At 46.4% G+C, this 19,675-nt stretch overlaps 2 protein-coding genes across 2 annotated transcripts in view; one reads left to right on the forward strand and one right to left on the reverse strand.

Moving 5' to 3' along the window:
- Window positions 1-13,708, forward strand: part of spire1a (spire-type actin nucleation factor 1a) — a 28,746-nt gene extending 15,038 nt beyond the window's left edge. Inside the window, exons 5-19 of the mRNA XM_067255980.1 lie at window positions 3,220-3,294; window positions 3,542-3,706; window positions 4,366-4,452; window positions 4,833-4,962; window positions 6,016-6,057; window positions 6,405-6,452; window positions 6,991-7,157; window positions 7,475-7,541; window positions 7,850-7,998; window positions 9,411-9,437; window positions 10,125-10,262; window positions 10,758-10,828; window positions 10,940-10,967; window positions 11,325-11,479; window positions 11,584-13,708. Coding sequence (XP_067112081.1) covers window positions 3,220-3,294; window positions 3,542-3,706; window positions 4,366-4,452; window positions 4,833-4,962; window positions 6,016-6,057; window positions 6,405-6,452; window positions 6,991-7,157; window positions 7,475-7,541; window positions 7,850-7,998; window positions 9,411-9,437; window positions 10,125-10,262; window positions 10,758-10,828; window positions 10,940-10,967; window positions 11,325-11,479; window positions 11,584-11,842 — 1,608 coding nt within the window. The 3' untranslated portion in view covers window positions 11,843-13,708. The remainder of the gene's footprint in view (window positions 1-3,219; window positions 3,295-3,541; window positions 3,707-4,365; window positions 4,453-4,832; window positions 4,963-6,015; window positions 6,058-6,404; window positions 6,453-6,990; window positions 7,158-7,474; window positions 7,542-7,849; window positions 7,999-9,410; window positions 9,438-10,124; window positions 10,263-10,757; window positions 10,829-10,939; window positions 10,968-11,324; window positions 11,480-11,583) is intronic.
- Window positions 13,709-16,042: 2,334 nt separating this feature from the next.
- Window positions 16,043-19,675, reverse strand: part of LOC136962170 (kelch-like protein 38) — a 5,112-nt gene continuing 1,479 nt past the window's right edge. The window contains 3 exon segments of the mRNA XM_067255851.1: window positions 16,043-17,919; window positions 18,025-18,130; window positions 18,250-19,606. Of these exon segments, the coding sequence (XP_067111952.1) occupies window positions 17,630-17,919; window positions 18,025-18,130; window positions 18,250-19,606 (1,753 nt within the window). The 3' untranslated portion in view covers window positions 16,043-17,629.

The raw sequence follows: 19,675 nt of genomic DNA on the forward strand, positions 1-19,675 counted from the left end.
CATTCATTTTAATCAGGTGTGCTGGAGCAGGGAAACATCTAAAACATGCAGGACAGCGGCCCTCGAGGACCAGGATTGGGGAACCCTGTTTCAGATGTTTCCCTGCTCCAACACACCTGATTCAAATGAATGGGTCGTTATCCAGCTCTGCAGAAGTCTGCTTATGACCATTCATTTGAATCAAGTGATTCTACTATGTAGACGGCATCTGCTTCTCACAAACACCTGTTCTAGAACGAAGGCAAGCTTTGTTTGTATGGGCATTTACGATTCAGCTGGTCAGTTAGTATTAGCAACCCTGCCCCCTCCCCTGTTTACTGGTCTCTACAGAAGATCCTGAGGTAAATCTCTGAAACTTGAATCACTGTTGGTGTGGAAACGACCGTGGAAATTCTGCAGGCCCTCGATTGCCAATCGCAGGAGTGGTTGAACTATTTCACAAATCATAGTCATCATCAATCTTGTTTGCTCGTGTTTCAACCCTCCATTCTCTGTGGGAGGTTGTCATACAAACTGCATGAGTCATAACTAAGGCATTTGACTGCATTGCAGTTGTGGATATATCTAGCTTCTATCAATGAAAACAAACAGTCTAAATCTAAATGATGCATCATGGTTATGAATTGGGGAATTTGCACAGTAAGATAAGATACTTGATGCTTATCTTGAAGCCTGCATGGGTAGCATGATGCCTGAAGAACAAAGATTGGTTGGACGGGGTCATTGGACGGGGACTTCCCCAGAAGTCCCCGTCCAATGACCCAGACCTGACCCTTCTTCCAGAGAGTCCCGACCAGGGACTGATTGACAATATTGTCAATAGAGTAGTTGCCAATCACATTGATTTAAAAAAATGCATCAGGACTGCCTAGCATTTTGTAAACACTGATTTAATGTCCTCCCCTACAGTAAGTCAGCAATCATCACATTCTTGAATCAGTTAAGCATTAAATCATTCATCAATACAGCCATAGATTTCTTAGGCCACAGTGTGTTAAGTGTGTGTCTGCACACTTGTGCTCCCTGTCTGAACTCTCAGACATCCCATTCAGATAGCGACCACTCTCTCTCTCTTCCCTGTTCCCTGCTTAGCGATGATAATCCCAGTCTCACACTGTCTGTGACCAGTCTCCGCCCTGTCTGAGATGAACCCAGTCTACCACCAACACTAGCCTCTGTGGCCGTCAGCTTCTCCCTGGTTGTCATGACTTCCTGCTAGGTTGTAGCTCCTGCCGTGTGCGACTGTCTGGAACACGTGTCATACCTGAGTGCATCCTTAGTTTCACCCCTACAGTACTTCCTTATAGACTGCTCACATTCCTCCATAATGAATTTCCAACCTGGGCGTGTCTGTGTGTAGGTATTATGATGTTACCTAAGGGCTGTTTGGGAAACTGTTACATTGGCTCATGGATACAAAGCTATTCAATTAAAATTTGGTATAAAAAGTTAGCGTCCATTATTTAAAGTTAAGCAAACATGTACACAGTTCAATACAGGAATGCAGTGGGGGGGTTTAACCCTTTCTGCTTACATAATGTATGGTTCCAAAGACAGCCAAGCCCAGTCTTATTAGTTCGTTTGCGTAAGGGGATTACGACAGGACTGTAAGGGGGGCGATAGGGGCTGCTTAGCACTCTCTAAGGTACAGCGTAGTCCACTGTAATCAGGGATAAAATCATATGTCATGGAACTGACATGGTTCTCAGCAATGCCCTGCCAATACAGACCCAGGCGTGTGTGTGCGCAAAGGATAGTTATCTGAGCTATTTGTTAGTCTGTGTGAATGCTGCTAGCTATGAAACTGGGATGTTTGTGTGTAAACAAGCAGTTTCTCATTGTGAGATGTTGCGAGAGTGGAGGGCTTTTGAAGCGTTGAGATGCGAGGGGAGGAATGGAGGAGAGGCAGAAATGTTGGAAGAGGTTGAAAAAGGGGATAAAATGGAGTGGTAGAAAAAGATGATGGATAGATGGGAGGGAGGGAGACGAGAGGAAAAGGCGAGGAAAAGTTTTCAGGTTGTTCCTTTGATCTGTCTCTGCTGGGTGGTGATTCCCTGTGAAACTATTTTCTGACTAATCAGGCCTGGAGTACATCCTGCTTGGTTACCCAGGGCCGGAACAGACTTGACAGCTGTACTTGCTTTGATCTGTGGGTATAAAGTGTGCTGGAAGAAATGACGCCATGCCCCAACACTGGGCGGTTTCAGACATACTGTAGGAGTGGGATCCCTAAGACCAAAGGGGATCAGATGGCTGAGCGGTTAGGGAGTCGGGCTATTAGTCAGAAGGTTGCCGGTTCAAGCAAAATGACGTTGTGACACCCTACTTGCCTCAGGGAGAATGTCCCTGTACTTACTGTAAGTCGCTCTGGATAAGAGCGTCTGCTAAATGACTACATGTAAATGTAAAAGACCAGGAAGCCGGGTCGAGACCTGGTACCAAAAGGCAGGTGTGCCAGCCTCCCATGACAACAGTCACCAAAGACATGTCAGAAACATCCTGCCATCAAGCTCTAGTTTATTAAACTACAACTCCCACAAAACTTCAAGAAACCGGGGCAAATGAGTCTGTTCTAGGCTCAAATGGACTTGTCAGCTTTGTGGAATCTTAGTCTATGGCTGTCTGCACAGAGAGGTCTTTGGCAGAGCACCAGATATTTAAAAGGCGTCGTTAGTGGCCCATTGATTCTAGCTCACTGGGGAGGCAGGTCGATGGTGCCAGTCTGATGGGGATCGAACAGGTCAGATATTTGACCTGATAGTTCCACACGAGAAGTAGCCATCAACTGACTATCGTGCCAGACAGGAAGTGCGTGCCAGACAGGAAGTGCGTGCCAGACAGGAAGTGCGTGCCAGACAGGAAGTGCGTGCCAGACAGGAAGTCCGTGCCAGACAGGAAGTGCGATGTCTAAACCAGTGGTTCTCAATCCTGGTCCTCGGGCACCCGTCCTGCATGTTTTAGATGTTTCCCTGCTCCAACACACCTGATTCAAATGAACGGTCGTTATCCAAGCCTGATACCGACCATTCATGCAGGGCATGGGGTCCCGAGGACCAGGATTGAGAACCACTGGTCTAAACCAACCTGGGCTTTGTTGTGGTTTGGTCCAGAGCTACAATGGAGATGGTGATTTACACTGTAACAGTCCTCTTTAAACTAGATGGTCCTCAACTTCTTGTCTTCATTTCACTTACTCTGTCTGTCTGTCTGTCTGACTAGAACCTGCGTAAGATGGAGGGGGAGACCCACGGCGAGCCTGTCAAAGACCTGAACGAGCTGCAGAATGCAGATTGGGTAAGAGAAGAATGGCATGCTGCGAAAATGACCCAACGTCGGCCAACATAACGATCGATCAGACAGCAAAGCAATCAACTAAATGCAGCAAAACACACGACTCCCGCCCCTAGGAGTGTGGCTTTCATTATACATGAAAACATTGCGTCATAAAATAGAAGAGCTGTCCCACCCACATTTGAACAAACTAATCGAAACAAATACCCCTCCCCCCTCTCCTCCTCCCCCCCTCTCCCTCCCCCCCCAGGCCCGGTTCTGGGTGCAGGTGATGCGAGACCTGCGTCATGGCGTCAAGCTGAAGAAGGTGCAGGAGCGTCAGTACAACCCCCTCGCCATCGAGTTCCAGTTCACGCCCTACGAGATGCTCATGGACGACATCCGCTCCCAACGCTACAAGCTGCGCAAGGTCTTGGTGAGTCATCTCGCCTGCGCGTTTACACCACAGGAGTCGGCCTTTAATCATCATTTAAGACCTTAAAGCTACTGTATATCAATGACACTGTTTTGACATCTAACAGTTTGCATGAGTTGTGTTCCTTTTGCTTCGCAGTGCTGTTCATGTTTGACTTGTAGTGTTGTTTGACTTGTAGTGTTGTTTGTGGAAATATTGACAACGCTGAATACTGGCACCTTTTATCACATATTGCTATAGTAGTAGTAAGTCTTTTATAGTAAATAAGATGACTCAGCAGTGTTCCCACCAGTAGGATGAAATTCGAGAAGCCATTTTCAAGCTATCAAAGGGCTCTCGCTCTCTCCCTCTTTCTCAGAGAAATGCCACATCAAGCACCTGGGCAGATCTGAAAAAGTGTGCCGTATCAGACAACAGCCTGACCTTTGTTCACTTTCCACAGTCGTATCTTAGACTCCTGGTTTGAACAGGGCAGCAGTGTGCTTCAGAGCTTCACATAATTACAAGATAAGCGATAGTCGATAACGATAAAATCACATTACTGAGTCCTGTCAAAGGCATCCCTAAAGTTATTTAACCATGTCCTTGGGTCATCTCAACATCACTCATAAAGCACCTTTGAACATTAACCCACACCCCTTCAACCTCTGGTCCTTCAGGTGAATGGAGACCTCCCTCCCAGGTTAAAGAAAAGCGCCCACGAGGTCATCCTGGACTTCATCCGATCCAGGCCACCCCTCAAACCTGTAAGTACATACACATACCCGCATTGATGTTGGTCCTGCCCAGTGTCATAAAACCAACACACCCATCTCGCAAGGCAAAACAAACTCACCTTAGTTCCTTTCAAATACCATGTCATGGATTCTTTTGATCCTAGCTTTCGCTAGCTGGTGAAATGGATCTGAATACTGAGAAAAATGGTGGCCATTTTTTCATTGATAGGAAAGCCAATGCATCTGTTAATAATTGTATTAATGTCGGCCAAAAGTAACATTTAATTTAGTGACACTAGAATCACCACCAGTAGTAATCCAGTAGTTGACCAGTGTTGGTTAAGACTTAGTTAGCGCTCTGCTGCCGTTGTAGTCCAACCCCTGAGCCCTCGGCGTCTCTATGGCGACAGGTGGCGTCCCGCAAGCTGAAGCCCCACCCCCCGCGGCCACGGAGCCTCCACGAGCGCCTGTTGGAGGACATCAAGGCAGAGAGGAAGCTGAGGCCCGTGTCACCTGACATGATCCGCCGCAGCCGATTGGGTGAGCGCCACACACACACACACACACATATATATGCACATGCGCGCCGCACACACACATTACAGGTTCTTGACAGGACAGCGATTGATTAGATTTATCCATTTGTTGTCTGCGCCAAAAACAATACTCTGTTACATAACAAACATTGGCAGGTGCCCAGCTTTACAGGGTGTGCATGTGATAACCCTACTTTTAGAAAGCTGGTGTCAAGCCAGGACAGCCCTATCAAACGCCCCTAACCTAAACCGGTCTGCTTGTACTCTGTCCCCTGCATGACACAGAGCCTTACATTCGACCCGCAGTGTGAACTCTCTCCCCTCATAATCTCTAGACCGTCGTAACGTGAACCCCGCCATCACACATAAACATGACTCGTCATCTCTGTTGGCCGTGCTCTTTCATACTGTAGTTTCTATGTTGGTGAACAAGATGAGTAGTGATGTCACAGCCTCAGGGTGGGCGTGGTCAAGTGTTTTCCGTTTGACCTTGAATTTCTCAAACTTTAAGGAAGAGGGCTGAGGTTGTTTTTCTTAGCTTTTGAGTTTCTGTCGGTCTGGGTAGGAGTTAAGGAGAGCATGGATCTTTCCTAAACAACCTTGTTAAAGGGGATTAAGGAGTTGAGTGATACAGAGAGCACAGAGCTCTGCTAAGCTTGTATTCTTTTCTTCAGCGTAATACCTTCATATTTGTAAGGCCCTGAGAGGATCAATGCAATTTATTTAGCGGTGTACTATACAATACCTCACAACATTCCTTTGTTTGTTGTAATCATGGAGTTGCTTGTACTCCTAGTAAATGTTTTCAGTGTTTGTATTGTCTGGTACTTCACTGTTGCGTAATTTGTGAAATACCTCAACGAATTGTATACGTCTGAACACTCTAACTCAGATCCCGATTAGTGTGATGTCACCACAGCTTAGTTTGTTTAAATGGTGAAAGGGGGGTGTTAAGAAATCACTATACTTTCTGTTCTTTATTGTTTCATTTTAGATTCTCATTTATTCATTTATTTCCTTCTGCTTTATTCCCCCTCCTAACACTGACACTGTTCAGTCATTCGACCTCTAACCATGTCTATCAGTTTTGACTCCTCAGGTAAAATCACTAAGTTACTGTCTGTTTGTACTAGTTTGGTGGTGGTTGCCCTGTGTTTCACACTGTGTCAAGTTCATATATACAACAGCTATGCCCCCCACACCCCTACCTGTGCAGACGTGTGTGTGTGTGTGCTTGCACAGCCTAACACCGTGCCCCCCCCCCCCCCCCCCTCCCTTGCTGTGTGGCTCACATGAGGGTGCTTCTGCTTGACCTCACCTGGCTCAGGGGCACCTGGCTCGTAGCAGCAGGCGGGGGGGAGGCGGTCTGCTCATGTGACGTCCGTGTGGTCATGTGACACGTCATGTGACGTCCGTGTGGTAACTGAGGGTTGTTTTCCTCCGTAGGTGCTGGGAAAAGCATCAGCACCCCTCAGGACTTGTTCCGCAGCTCAGGTGAAGTATAGCAACCTCGTTTACGAGGCGTGTGTGTGTGTATGTGTGTGTGTGTATGTGTGTGTGTTGGGTTAACGCTCTATAAAGGGCTCCCTTGACTCCTGTTTAAATCTTCCTGTCTCTCCTTCATCTCTATACTTAAGGCACATCAATATTTAATCAGCAACTCGGCCACTTTGAAGCACGGCCGAAGCAATAATTAATGTTGCCCACCTCCGAGTTGGCATTGTCCAGGACATGCGTTTTAATTTATGTGGCTTCTGAAGTGGCTTTGATCGATTTTTACAAAGAACTTCCACCCTCGTTCAGTCAGCATCGAGAAGCTGTTGCTGTAACGTCTTCATCCAGTATGTGGGGTGGTGCAGATATTTTATGCTGTCTGGTTAAACAAATGCAAGGAAGTTCAGAGGAAAAGAGGAAATGGAATGTCCAGGCCAGAGAAAATGCTAGATATAAAATATCTAAAATATACAAAATATTAAATTGTGTATGAAAGCGACGCCTGTCTGACTCTGTGGCGTACCTCCTCCACTCGCAGACATGAACGTCCACGACGCCCCCAGGAAGTTGGCGGTCAGCACGCTGGCTCTGGCCAATGGCGCGACGCCGACTCACACACCAGGAAGCAGCGGCCTGCCTCTGTCTCAGAGGAAGAGGCTGCTGAAGGCTCCGACCCTGGCTGAGCTGGACAGCTCAGACTCTGACGTAAGACCAGCGCTCTCCTCTCCCCTCACATCCTCCTCTCTCTTCACCCCCTTTCAAGCCTTACTGGCTGGTGTACGTCCACGGGTACAGCCCCTAGCCCCTCCGACAGATCTTGCGGCGGAGGCGAAAGAGATCGCCAAAGTATAAGTGCCCATCCGGGTCTGTTTGAGGCCTGTTCTAGTCTGATAAAACACATCCACCTTAGCTACAATGTTTGTAACCCTTGGATCCGAGTTTTGCAGCTTCCTGGTTCTGTGGGTGTATCCGAGCCCCTCGGTGTCTGGTTGTATTGTGTCTGATCTGCTGTCCAATCACAGGAGTCGTCCAGCCACCAATCAGCGAGCAGCTCCAGCGTGTCCCCAGACTCCCTCATCGGAAAGAAGGGTAAGATCAGTTCCGTTCTGTTTCACTCTCCTTCCAGAGTTTTCTGGACCTCGACAAAGCCTCAGTCTAATGTCATGCTCTCCCTACTCCCATCTCCTCCTCCCCCCACATCTCCCTCTCCTCCTCCCCCCCACATCTCCCTCTCCTCCTCCTCCACCCCCTCTCCTCCCCCCCCACATCTCCCTCTCCTCCTCCTCCACCCCCTCTCCTCCCCCCCCCACATCTCCCTCTCCTCCTCCCCCCCACATCTCCCTCTCCTCCCCCCCCCCCCCACATCTCCCTCTCCTCCTCCTCCTCCTCCCCCCCAGCCCCCCCCAGGTTCCTGCCCATGTCCAGGTCCTTCACCCCCCAGACAGACAAGCGTCGGTCCCCCCAGCGCCGGCACTCCATCGAGGAGGAGGCCCCCACCGGCATGCGGCCCATCGTCGCCTCGTCCAGGCAAAGCTCCAAATCACTGGTGCGTTTCCATGACAACACTCCCCTCTACCACAACCCGCCTCCCCTCCTCAACACTGGGGGGGAACTGGTCTTTTGAATTTCAACACTTGTCGGGTATAGTTAGCTGGTTTTATGCATCAACAAAGATATAGCTGACTAGGGAAACCTAAAATCTAAAATGATTTACAACCAATTCTAAAGTCTGGTCATTTAATTCAGAATGATATATAATTTGTATATTAAAAATCCCCCAGCATCATTTAATCAGGTTATAAATACAAAAAAATCGAAGTGGGGACATTTACGTGACATTCCCAGAGGACAGTAACCTCTCCTCACCACCACCTCTCTCTCAAACTCCTCAGTCTTGAGGCCAGCGGGTGACTGAATGAACCTGGTACTGGTCATGTGAGGGCACACGTGAGGAGTGAGAGGGAAGGAGAAATGGAGAGCCGTAATTGAAACCTCATGACCTGCAGTTGAAACAGGCGGGGGGGATACAAGCTTATCGTTCATCTTCCTCTTGACTTATTATTGACTTCCTATGAATCCAGTAGACCAGGCTTCTTCACAGAAAAGAGTTTTAACTAATAAGATCATTAACCCCACCCTGTCTGGCTACTGTCTTTAATTTAGTCAGCAACTACACGTGATAGGGGACCAGGAATGAGTGCTGGGCCTCTGATAGAGCAAGTTGACTCTTGCGCAAGTCCTGCAGCTCTTCTTTAACTTCCGGCTGAAAAGCTTTTCTGAGTAACTGAAGTTGATGCCTCTCTCACTCTCCTGACGCGGCACGTTCTTACCTCTCGTGGAATCTGGCAAGCGCCGCATCTGTTAATAACGTTCAATGGCCGCCTGAGCGTGGCGATGTGCAGAAGAACTGGGACTCCTTTGTCCCCTTGGTCTCCCCCCCCCCCCCCCCCCCCACACACACACACACAGACTAGGGCCCCGCCTGACTGCTCTGCTGAGAATATAGATCTAAAACAACTCTTTTTCTTTGCTGTTACGTACTGCTGCAGATGCCAGTGGAGGCGAGTGCCAAGGTAACTTGGTCACGCTGTCCGTCTGCTTGTCTTTAGGTGGACGTGTTCTGTGCATGTCTCCTGATGGTTTTTGATTGTAAGCAACAGCGGTTAATGGGAATGTGATCTGGAGCTGTCGCATCGATACCTGTCTAAGCATCAGGAGACGGACTGAGATTTAATAAGCTGGCATGATGTCAAAAACCACACCAGGCTGTTGAAATGAGTGTGTTGTGTACGGTATATTGTTTGGTGTGCGTGTTTGCTTGGTACAGTCAGAGTACTTCATTGTAAGTGTTTCTGTGCCTGGGAACATCAAATTAGGCTGAAAAAAGCCTCTTTTCTTTCTTCTTCTTTGGTTGTGCTTAAATGAACACAGCATCATTCTGTTCCCTCCAAACATCAGGTGGCGGCCGATGGCAGTGCTCACGGGGTAGGTCCTAGTGATGACATCATCATCCTGCGACACCCGCACCTTCATCAAACATCAGCAACTCTGAACCTATACTAACTCTGCTTTGGGGGAACCAGGTTTCAGCACTAATAATCTCCGACCAACCAGGCCTAGTCTCCTCTCCGTAGATCGGAGAGGATTTTACAATGTAAAATACATGAGAAAATGGACAATCCATAATCAAACCCTTACCTCTCTATGATGAGAACCCAAATATTAAATGGGTGAATAGGTCTGAATAGTTTCACCATAATGTGTCCTTATCTTCCTGTGTTCCTGGGAATGAAATGACTCTTGACTCGTGCTTGGTTCAGAGTCATTCGCTCCCATGATCCAACACTCCAGTCATTGTCCTCACTGAGCACATCATCCGTTACGTACTCCTGTTTGGGAATGTGTGCTGTAATGGGAATGTGTGCTGTAATGGCAATGTGTGCTGTAATGGGAATGTGGGCTCATGCTGTGGATGGGTGTCTCACTCTGACAGTCGGTCTCGAATGTCCCACGAATGTGGTGTTCATGTGTGGGATGCACTCTACGCACGCTGCATTGGTCAACCATCTCCATAGCAACAGTCTTTTTCAATCATCTCAACGGTGGGATCGGGAAGTTGGGCTCGCGCACATGCATCAGGGCGGGTTTAATAAATGTGTGTGTGTTTCACAGGAGGAGTTCTGCTATCCTGTCGAGTGCCTGACCCTCACCGTGGAGGAGGTGATGCACATCAGACAGGTGCTGGTGAAAGCAGAGCTGGAGAAGTTTCAACAGTACAAGGATGTCTACAACGCCCTGAAGAAAGGAAAGGTGAGAACGCCACCTCCGAGCCTCCATAGCTACATCCGGATCTCTGGAGGCTTCACCACCATTTTTATTTTTTATTTTGAGAGTCCAATTGAGATTAAAAATCTATTTTTCAAGGGAGACCTGACCAAGACAGGCAGCAACATAAAAACACAGTTACAGACAGAAGAACAAAGATTGAGACAAAAAAAAACAAAAAAACAGAGTCAGTTACGTGACATGGGTAATTTAGAAACTTTGACATTTATAAGAATAGTGTGAAGACGAGGGTTGGGCTCTGCAGAGTTTTCGGGAATATAGTCTGTCCACACACACACTCATGCACACATTCACTCACTAAATCACAAATCCATCCCTGACCTCACAATTTCCATTTAGTTTAGCAAATCTTTCTTGAGATTCAAATCAAGACAAATGTCATCGACTTGGTTTGACAATCTGTTCCCACTAAGAAAGGAGGATGTGGTTCCTAACATGACGACACTTCCCACTCCTCAGCTTTGCTTCTCCTGTCGCACCAAGAGGTTTTCCCTCTTCACCTGGTCCTACACCTGCCAATTCTGTAAAAGGTAAAAGCCCATCACAGTTGAGATTATGTTCAATTCAGTGTTGCGTTAATCTGCATTCGAATTAAGGATATTCGATTCTGAGATGATGAGAGATTTCTGTTTTCCCTTTAGGCCGGTTTGCTCTCAATGCTGTAAAAAGGTACGAGGAATTCTTCCTTTCTTACGTTTACATTTAGTCATTTAGCAGACGCTCTTATCCAGAGCGACTTACAGTAAGTACAGGGACATTCCCCTCGAAGCAAGTAGGGTGAAGTGCCTTGCCCAAGGACACAACCTCATTTTGCACAGCCGGGAATCGAACTGGCAACCTTCACATTACTAGCCCGATTCTCTAACCGCTCAGCCACCTGACTCCCTCCCTTTCCTAACTCTTCCCTTTCACTCAACACAACTCATACATGAGTGCTTCCTAGCCTACAAAGCCATTCCCACACCCCCAGAACCGGTCTCTAGATTCATCCGACGCATCCAATCACATCCTCCGCTGTCGTTCCAGATGCGGCTGCCTTCCAAGCCCTACGCCAACCTGCCGATCTACTCCCTCGGCCCCAGCACCCCCGCCAAGGAGGAGGCCGGCACCACTGCGGCTTCGGCTCAGCCGGATACTCCTTCCTCCGTATCCGGACACCACCGGAACAGCCTGCGGCGCAAGTATGTTGTCTCTCAACTCCTCACCACCTTCGGTCTACAGTGTTCAAGGATGGATGTATATAAGGACATAACATTGAACATTTCTATCTGATCCTTCCCCCCAGGCTGTCCAAACACAACAGCAGCGAGACCGGCTCACGGGACCTGGCAGAACTCCCCAAGGAGCTTACGGAGGACTGGTGCACCATGGAGGTGTGCGTGGACTGCAAGAAGTTCATCTCGGAGATCATCTCCTCCAGCAAGCGCAGCCTGACCGTGGCCACCAAGCGGGCACGCCTCAACCGCAAGACCCAGTCCTTCTACGTGTCCTCCGCCAACGCCAGGGACTACCGGCCCTCTGAGAGGACCATCAACGAAGTGTGAAACCTTCGCGTGGATGGTAGACACTACTCCCGGGGGGGGGGGGGGGGGGGGGGGGGGAGGGAAACATCTCCTTAAACCTCTTTAAAACGCTGTATGTGAAGTGGTGGCTTCTGTAGATGGAACGTGAGGGGCTATCAGGTCAAGTCTGTAAGAGAACGTCTTCTGAGCGATGATGGTAGGATATGTAACGGTTGTTCTGACCGACGGTGCCAGTAACTAGAGTATTCCAAAGTAATTCCCAAGAATCCAGTTTGGAAAAGCTGGTCAGTGATCCACTCAACTGCATCTCCTTTGCAGCTGACTGACTTGGTTTCTTTGACGATATTCAAAATGGTGGTCGTCTTTGGCAGGTTCTAAATACCAAACCTTTCTAAAAAGTGCCCAGTAAAAGACATTCCTCCCCCAGTTCAGTATGGAGGTACAACTATATTCCATTTGTATCTATTTTTATCTGACGTATTTGAATGGCTCTAGCTATCTGGCGGGTGAGTGGGTTTCACGCATAGCTGCTGTGGTCATGGAGAAGAATCCAACCAGAGAATGTATATTTGTAATAGTCACATGGAAGGAAGTCTGCTGTGTGTAAATAGTTGAGCGAAGGATCCCTTGCCAGATCTTGGATGTAAATAAATACCCAGGTCCTGTTTACGCCCTAGCCCTCAGGAAGAACTAGCCGATCGTCTATCTGACAGATGCACTGTTGATCCGTCAGTTAGGTCTGACACGGTTCTGGATTCTCTACCATTCCCCAACACTCTTTTCCTACCCTTTAATGAGTGGCATGATAAATATAACACAACTTGTTTTGCAAATTGGAGATTTGATTACGGGTCGTCGATCAACTGAAGATGTGTGTTGGGAAGTGCAAGTCTGGGATGGGTTCAGAGGTAGTTTCATGTGGGTTTTAGCCACTTGTGTATGATGTATTTTAAATAATGTGCCTGGTGCCAAAAAGCGCTCCTCCTTACATTACATTTACATTCCTCCTTCTGAATGATCTGTAATTATGTTGACTAGTTGTACATTGTAAATAGTGATGGGAGCTGGAAACTGAACTGGAAGGTTTTGCCCTATTCTTAGCTAGCGCACAGCGGCTGTTGACTGTGTCCTTGTAAATGCTGTACATCCAAATCCTTCAAAAATAGAGAATTATTTCTAATACTCAAATCACTGTCATTATTATAATTATAATTATTGTTATTATTTATTGTGTATTCTAATATTGTCATCGTTTCTATTATTGATATTCTTCAAAATTATTTTATTATGTCTTAGTATTAAGTTATTGACTCAGCTATATATCTGGAATAACAGTTTCTGGAGTGATCAAATTGTTTGTCAAGTTCCTGTCTTAATTAAGTAAATGTCTTCATGTATTTGTTTGTTTCACAGAGCAAATTTCTAGGGTTCCTCTCGGACAAGGGTTGATTGTGTGAACACATTCTGGAGACGGGTTTAGATTAAAACACCACACTGATTTGAATGTAGGTAACAGGGTATTGTGTGTTTTTCAGAGTGTTATTGCCTCTGATTTTTTTTTTTTTTTTTTTACTGTGTCTTTCAGACAAAGATTTTGACTGATGCACAGACACTGTGCTTGCACACTTCCTTACTTACTAGTATAAAAACACACACAACCTTAGACAGTTTTATTTTCTAATCAGTTGATTGCTTGGTGATTCCCGTGGTACTATGAACAATGTCCACATTGACCAGAACAAAATTTTCCAGTTTGAAGATCATGATGTCATATTTTATATTTTGTCTGACCTTGTTTGTTTTGATACCAGTAAGGCAGGAATGGTGTGAATTCTATCCATGTAATTTTTTTTTAATGAACGAATGACAATAAAATGATCCAATTCTTTCAAACGATTTTTCATTATTCCATTGATGGTACATCTGTTATTTTTCAAATAATAAAATAAAATTGTTAGACAAATATAGAACTTCAGTGTCTGTGTAGAAACAGTCTACCCTTTGAAGTATTTAATGCATCTCATGTTAGACTCATGTACCAGATTTGCCCCCAAAAAATGACCATGGAAAAGTCGACCAACTAGACATTGAGAAACACACTTGATAATAGTCGGTTCTCAATACTGTGAGATTCTCATATGCAGGCAGCGCCACCTGCTGGTAATTCCTGGATTTGTATCAAATGATTTCTTCCACCAGATGGCGCCATGTGTTAAGTGCTGGGAAGTTTGCTAGGCTTTCCAACTCAAACTCTGGAGAGCAACCCTCCTGTTGTAATTGGCTTTATTCAACTTACAAGCTTATTATTTAAAACATGCCAGATGAGGACTGTAGTGGACACCTATTTTTTATTTTTCTATATTATTTTATCGTATTTTATATTATATATCCCTAGTATTTTATTTTGTTGTACATTTTCTACATTTTTATTTTGTTCATTATGTTTAAATGTTCACTGTATGGACCTGCCCACCAAAGTAAATTCCTTGTTTGGGACCACTTGGTGATTTAACACAATTCTGATTCTGATTCTACAGGACAGAAGATCAAACCAGGGCAGGTCAGATTCAAACCGACGCTACTCAGGTGAGTATTAAGTTGGCATACAAGATGTTTACTGAAATGTAGTGCCCAAAACATTTAGACAAAAAGTATTTTAGTCTCAGTAAAGTGATTGTAGGCTTGTCACTAAACTAGAACTTGAGAAAACACCCTAACCAGAACATGTCACATGAGAAAAACAAACCCCTGGTTAACCAGGTCCAGTTCCTGGAGTGACAGGCTTTCAGCACCTGTCGGATCCTAATGACCCAGAGATGGGCCAGTTATACAGGTGTAAACCCTCTGTAATCCCCCTGTCTGACACACTTACACAAGGCTGGAATTACAGGGGGGGCACTGGGTTCTTTCATAACAAACCAGCCCCCCCCCCCCTGAACAAAACAAAGTGATTTGAAGATCGCAGCGGTGGCATTCTTGTTTGTGTAAACCACAACCTAATTTAATGTTTTTAGATTTCAGCGCAAAAAACTTTTGACAGCACATATACAGTAATTGACAGTCAATGCTAGAAATTTATTGAGGTATCTTCAAATCATGGTAAATCAACAGAGTAAACCATGCTATTAAAGTACACAAATGATCAAAAATATCCAATAATCATCACATGATGTGGTAATGCTAATTGGTATGATAATATCCAAATGCATCCCTACCAGAAAGCTCTTCTAATGATAACCCTTGTATTTATGGATCCATGGCCGACCCTCATTAGAAGGGTTGTTTGGGAATGGAGTTTCTATTATTGAGGCTTTAGAGTATGTGTTTATGTGTGTGTGTGTGCGTGTGTGTCAGCTATCATCACTGTAATGCTACACCCAGGGGTTAGTACAGACAAGGCCCAAAATAGCCTGGTTCTGCCTCCCCTCAGGGTGACCCTCAGGGTTCCATGGTGGACAGACACACGTCAGTAAAGAGGCTGTGCATTTAGCAATACCTCAATAAAAATTTGATAGCGTGTTCTTGTCAACGGAGGTAATACTGTACTGGCTAACAAAACCAAACGAGAAACAGGTGACTGATGTCAGTCGACTTGGTTAATTCCGTTCAATAACAGGGCATGTGTAGGACGTGCGTAGACATACCGAATACCAGCAGTTTGGGGTGGGAGACAAATGACTGGAAAATATGTTAATGGTTCAATCTTTAGCCCTTGGTTGCTACGCTGGTGATTCAAATACAAGAAAAGGATGGAGCTTCTAGGGTTACCATTCACCAGAACATTTCTCATGGGGGCAATGGAAACCAGTGTTGTGAAGCATGTGGCCAAACACTTCATAGAAGAAATATACCATGTCACACAGCTAAATGCACAACGACTGTGTGAAGTGGTTGATCCTTTATAGAAAACGAATTTCTCAGAAAGCGCAAAACGAAAACCGAATCCCCCTGTGTAATATAATTTAACTTTGTTTCCAATGTTTCGTGGTCTTTAATGTTGTGCAACAGATCGGAAACTGCAGATTCACTGACAAATTGACCTGTGGTTTTGTAACCGTGACCTGTGTGTTGACAGCGGTCAAACTATACGCAGAATGTGACTTAACCTGCTTTAGAGACCTACAAAGACAATCCTCAATGTGAAACTCCGTTAGCCTACTCATCATGGCACAGATTGCAAGGTTTAATGCTGAACTGTCCAAGGACACAATCAAGAAAAGGTTTCATTTTGCAAAAAATGCTCTTTAATAATAGCCACATAGAAATAAGACTTCATTCTTTTATAAAACACAAAGAATAATAAATATGAACAATTTAACACGTTTAGTAAATAAAGATAAACATATAACGTTTCGGGTTGGCTAGCTGCAGTAGACGTAAACCGATATGCTAAATGGAGACGTGAAACAGAAGGAAGTTACTCACCACTCAACTTGTGGTTCCCGTGACAACGGTTGTAAGTGACAAGTGACTGTGCAACAGGTGTAGTATTAGTTAAAGAGTGTAGCATTAATTATGTCAGTAAAATAGTTATTCGTAGTCTCAACATGGCGGTAAAAGGTGTATTTTACAAACGTTCTCCACAGATGCATGCTTCCTATATTTATTATTCTCCCTAAAGGTAAGGGAAGTCCATTTTAAAATGGGTCTTTTTAAGAATTTTTGAATTGTGAACAGTCTACTGTTAACAGATCAAATGAGCTGCCTTAACCTTGAAGTATTTTTCTAAAATACTGTATATGGAAGCCATACTTTATGTAAAGTAGTACACCTATAGCAGCATATGGCAACTGTAGAACGTGGCCTTACAGCTTTGAAAAAACAGCTGTATCATGTTCACTACAGGAGTTATAAGTTGGTGATATGATAACACAAAAAGAAAGAGCATGTTTGCAATACAGGTTACTTATTTTGGTTTTGTAATTGTTTTGCAAGTTGAGCCCCACAGAATATAAGAGGTCTCAAAATATATTTTCTTTTAAATGTTTAGGCCTACCCATTACAAAACACCTCTTAATGAAAACACAGGCACACCATGCATTTCTCAGCTGATTGCAATGTATTGGTAATGTTATTTAATTTAAATAAATAGTCGAGACACCTACAAGAAAAGAACAATATTGCACACAACACATATTTTACATTTCTCTCAGGACTTGGGGTAAACATATCCAAGTGTTGACCATTTTTCAGTAAATTGTTAGACGTTTTATCAGGGTTTAGGAGGAATGTAATTTCTATATAAAGTGGCTATTGACATGGCTGAAAGTCTCAGCCTGTTTGTGGTAATTGGAACAAGGGAAAAATCGTACAATACAACAACAGTAGGCCTTTAAATAATTACAGGGCATTGATCCATAATTGTAAGGTTGACTAAGGAATACAGCCATCTGCTTGTGGATAGTTTTGGATCAAGCTTGAGTCTGAACAGCTGTGCGTTGCGTATGTCTTTGGTGTCCTTTGCCTGTTCTTTGTGGGGTCCATAGTTTACACCCAAGGCTAGTGTGACACCTCTGTTCGCCACCTGAGGTCTTCTTTGATTTAGAACACTGCAGATGCTAGCTAGCCTACCATGCCTTGTAGCCCTAGCATGCCAGTTAGCCTAGCATGCCTGCTAGCTTTGCATGACAGTTAACCTAACATACCACCAAAGACATCACTGAGCCGTGACGGAACGCCGCCAATTTGAGATGGTTTGCCGTCCTGGCTTGGGGGAGGCCAATAACTTTGGCATGGGGGTCAGGGTTGAGGGGTTTGTAGGTGGGGTTGTGTTATAAATGGGCAGGGGCCCCTAGGAGGAGTTAGGGGTCAGGGTGGGTTTGGCCTATTTGAGACACAAACCAAGGGTAGGGAGCCGTGGTCGAACAGCTTGTAGGGAAGTGTCCCCCTTGAGGTCCAAAGATCTGTCTTTGGGTCGTAACACTCAAAGCAGTCAGAGTCCTCAATGACGTCTTGACTGTTGAGGAAACGTCCACCTGTCACGTAGATCTTGTTGTTGATAACCGTGGCGCTGTGGTGCATTCTTCGCTCCTTCAGGTTCTCACATTTCACAAACTTGTTGGCTTTGGTGTCATAGGCTATCATTCGTCGAGTGTACCCTGAAAAGAAAAAACAAAATCCACCAAAAACAATGAAACTGAAGCTTAATAACTTAAGGTTTAATACATACAGCATGAAAAACAAGGATCACCATCTAGACTCACCTCCTATGATGTAGATCTTGTCTTCGATGACAGCAGCAGGTGCACACACATTCTTTACCGTCCTGGTCTCCAGTCGGGACCACAAGTTACGAGAGATGTGATACACCTGAGCAAAGGAAATCCACATTATATCAGCTGCCATCAAAGCTTATAGATTACCCATCGGCCCATAACGTACTGTAGACACCGAAAACACACAAAACACATCCACGAAACTTCTCTAACCTGTATCAGTCGGACAGGATTCTGCATGGCGTCCTCTCCTCCAAACACGTAGATCCTCTGGTCGTTAGCTGCCACAGCCGGGTGGAGTACTGCCGTGGGTAAGGGCGCCATGGCCTCCCATTGGTTAAACATGCTGTTGTACCTCTCCACTGAGTTGGAGATCTGTTTGTCCGGCCCAATGCCTCCTAGAACGAAGATAAAGTGCAAGTAGGAGACACTCTGGTGGGCGTAGCGAGGCTCCAACATGGGCTCGGCCGTCCGCCATTGGTTGGTCTTCAGGGAGAGGGTGTAGACGGTGGAACTGACGGAGCTGTCTCCGGACGCCATGCTGAGGCTGAGCCCTCCGACCACGTAGAGGATGCTGTGGATGCAGACGTATGCCGCCTTGTAGAGTCGCAACGGCAGCTTGGCCAACCACTGCCACCGCTGGGTCCGTTCGTCGTAGAGCAGGGCCTCGCGAGACGTCTGCTCGTTGTTTTTGCGCCCGCCGACCACCACTAGAGTCTCCCGGCAGGTGTAGCGGCGTGGCGTGGTCCACAGCGGCTTGAGCTCGCGGCCGCACTTGGCGCTGACGGAGAGCATGAGGCGCCGGACCGAGTCGATGATCTCGGTGCAAAGGGTGGAGGACTGCACGAGAGGGTCGTTGGCGATGAACTGGAACAGGTAGGTTGGGTGGATGTGGCGCAGGCGCACCTTCTTGAAGAGGTCGTGGATGGCGCCTCGCCGCGAGAACGGGTCATGGTGGATCCAGGCCAAGAGAGTCTCGAAGACCTGCTCCTCCTCGGCGCACAGTCGGTCGTCCTCGAGGTAGCACATGAGCTCGGGCAGGGATAGCTCGCAGAAGTCTTCCGAAGCCGCCACGTCCGAGAAACTCCGCACCGCCATCTCCTTGGCCTTCTCCTTCAGGCTGGCGCAGTGAAGGATCTCAGACAGACGCACCATGCTCAGACAGTTCTCCGGGCTCAGCTGCTCCTGGAGGAACGCCGAGCAGGCCTCGAAGAGACGTCCGTAATGCAGCATGGACGCCGCCTGCATCAGCGGCAGCACGAGCTCCATGGTGATGGTGATGGCGCCCGTGTAGATGTAATCCACGATGCCGCTCAGCACGTCGGGGGAAACGCCCTTCAGGTCAACGCGGGTCTGGCTGCTCTCCAGGAAGTTGCTGCAGAACATTGCCCGGAAGTAGGGACTGCTGGAGACCAGGACGTTTCGGTGGCAGGGGATCTCCTGGTGCTCGCTGCACAGAAGAACATCTGTGAGGATCCTCTCCAGACGGAGGACGTTCAGCTGGGAGAGCAGGAGGCTCGACAGCTCCGGGTCTTTGAACGGGAAGACCTCATGCGATGTGCAGGCCATTCTATATGTGTTATCGGATCGAAGGAGAACAGAGCGAGAAGCAAACAGAGAAAGGATTCATGTGAGGGTT

This window comes from Osmerus mordax, chromosome 18, assembly GCF_038355195.1.
Source record: "Osmerus mordax isolate fOsmMor3 chromosome 18, fOsmMor3.pri, whole genome shotgun sequence".
NCBI lineage: Eukaryota > Metazoa > Chordata > Actinopteri > Osmeriformes > Osmeridae > Osmerus > Osmerus mordax.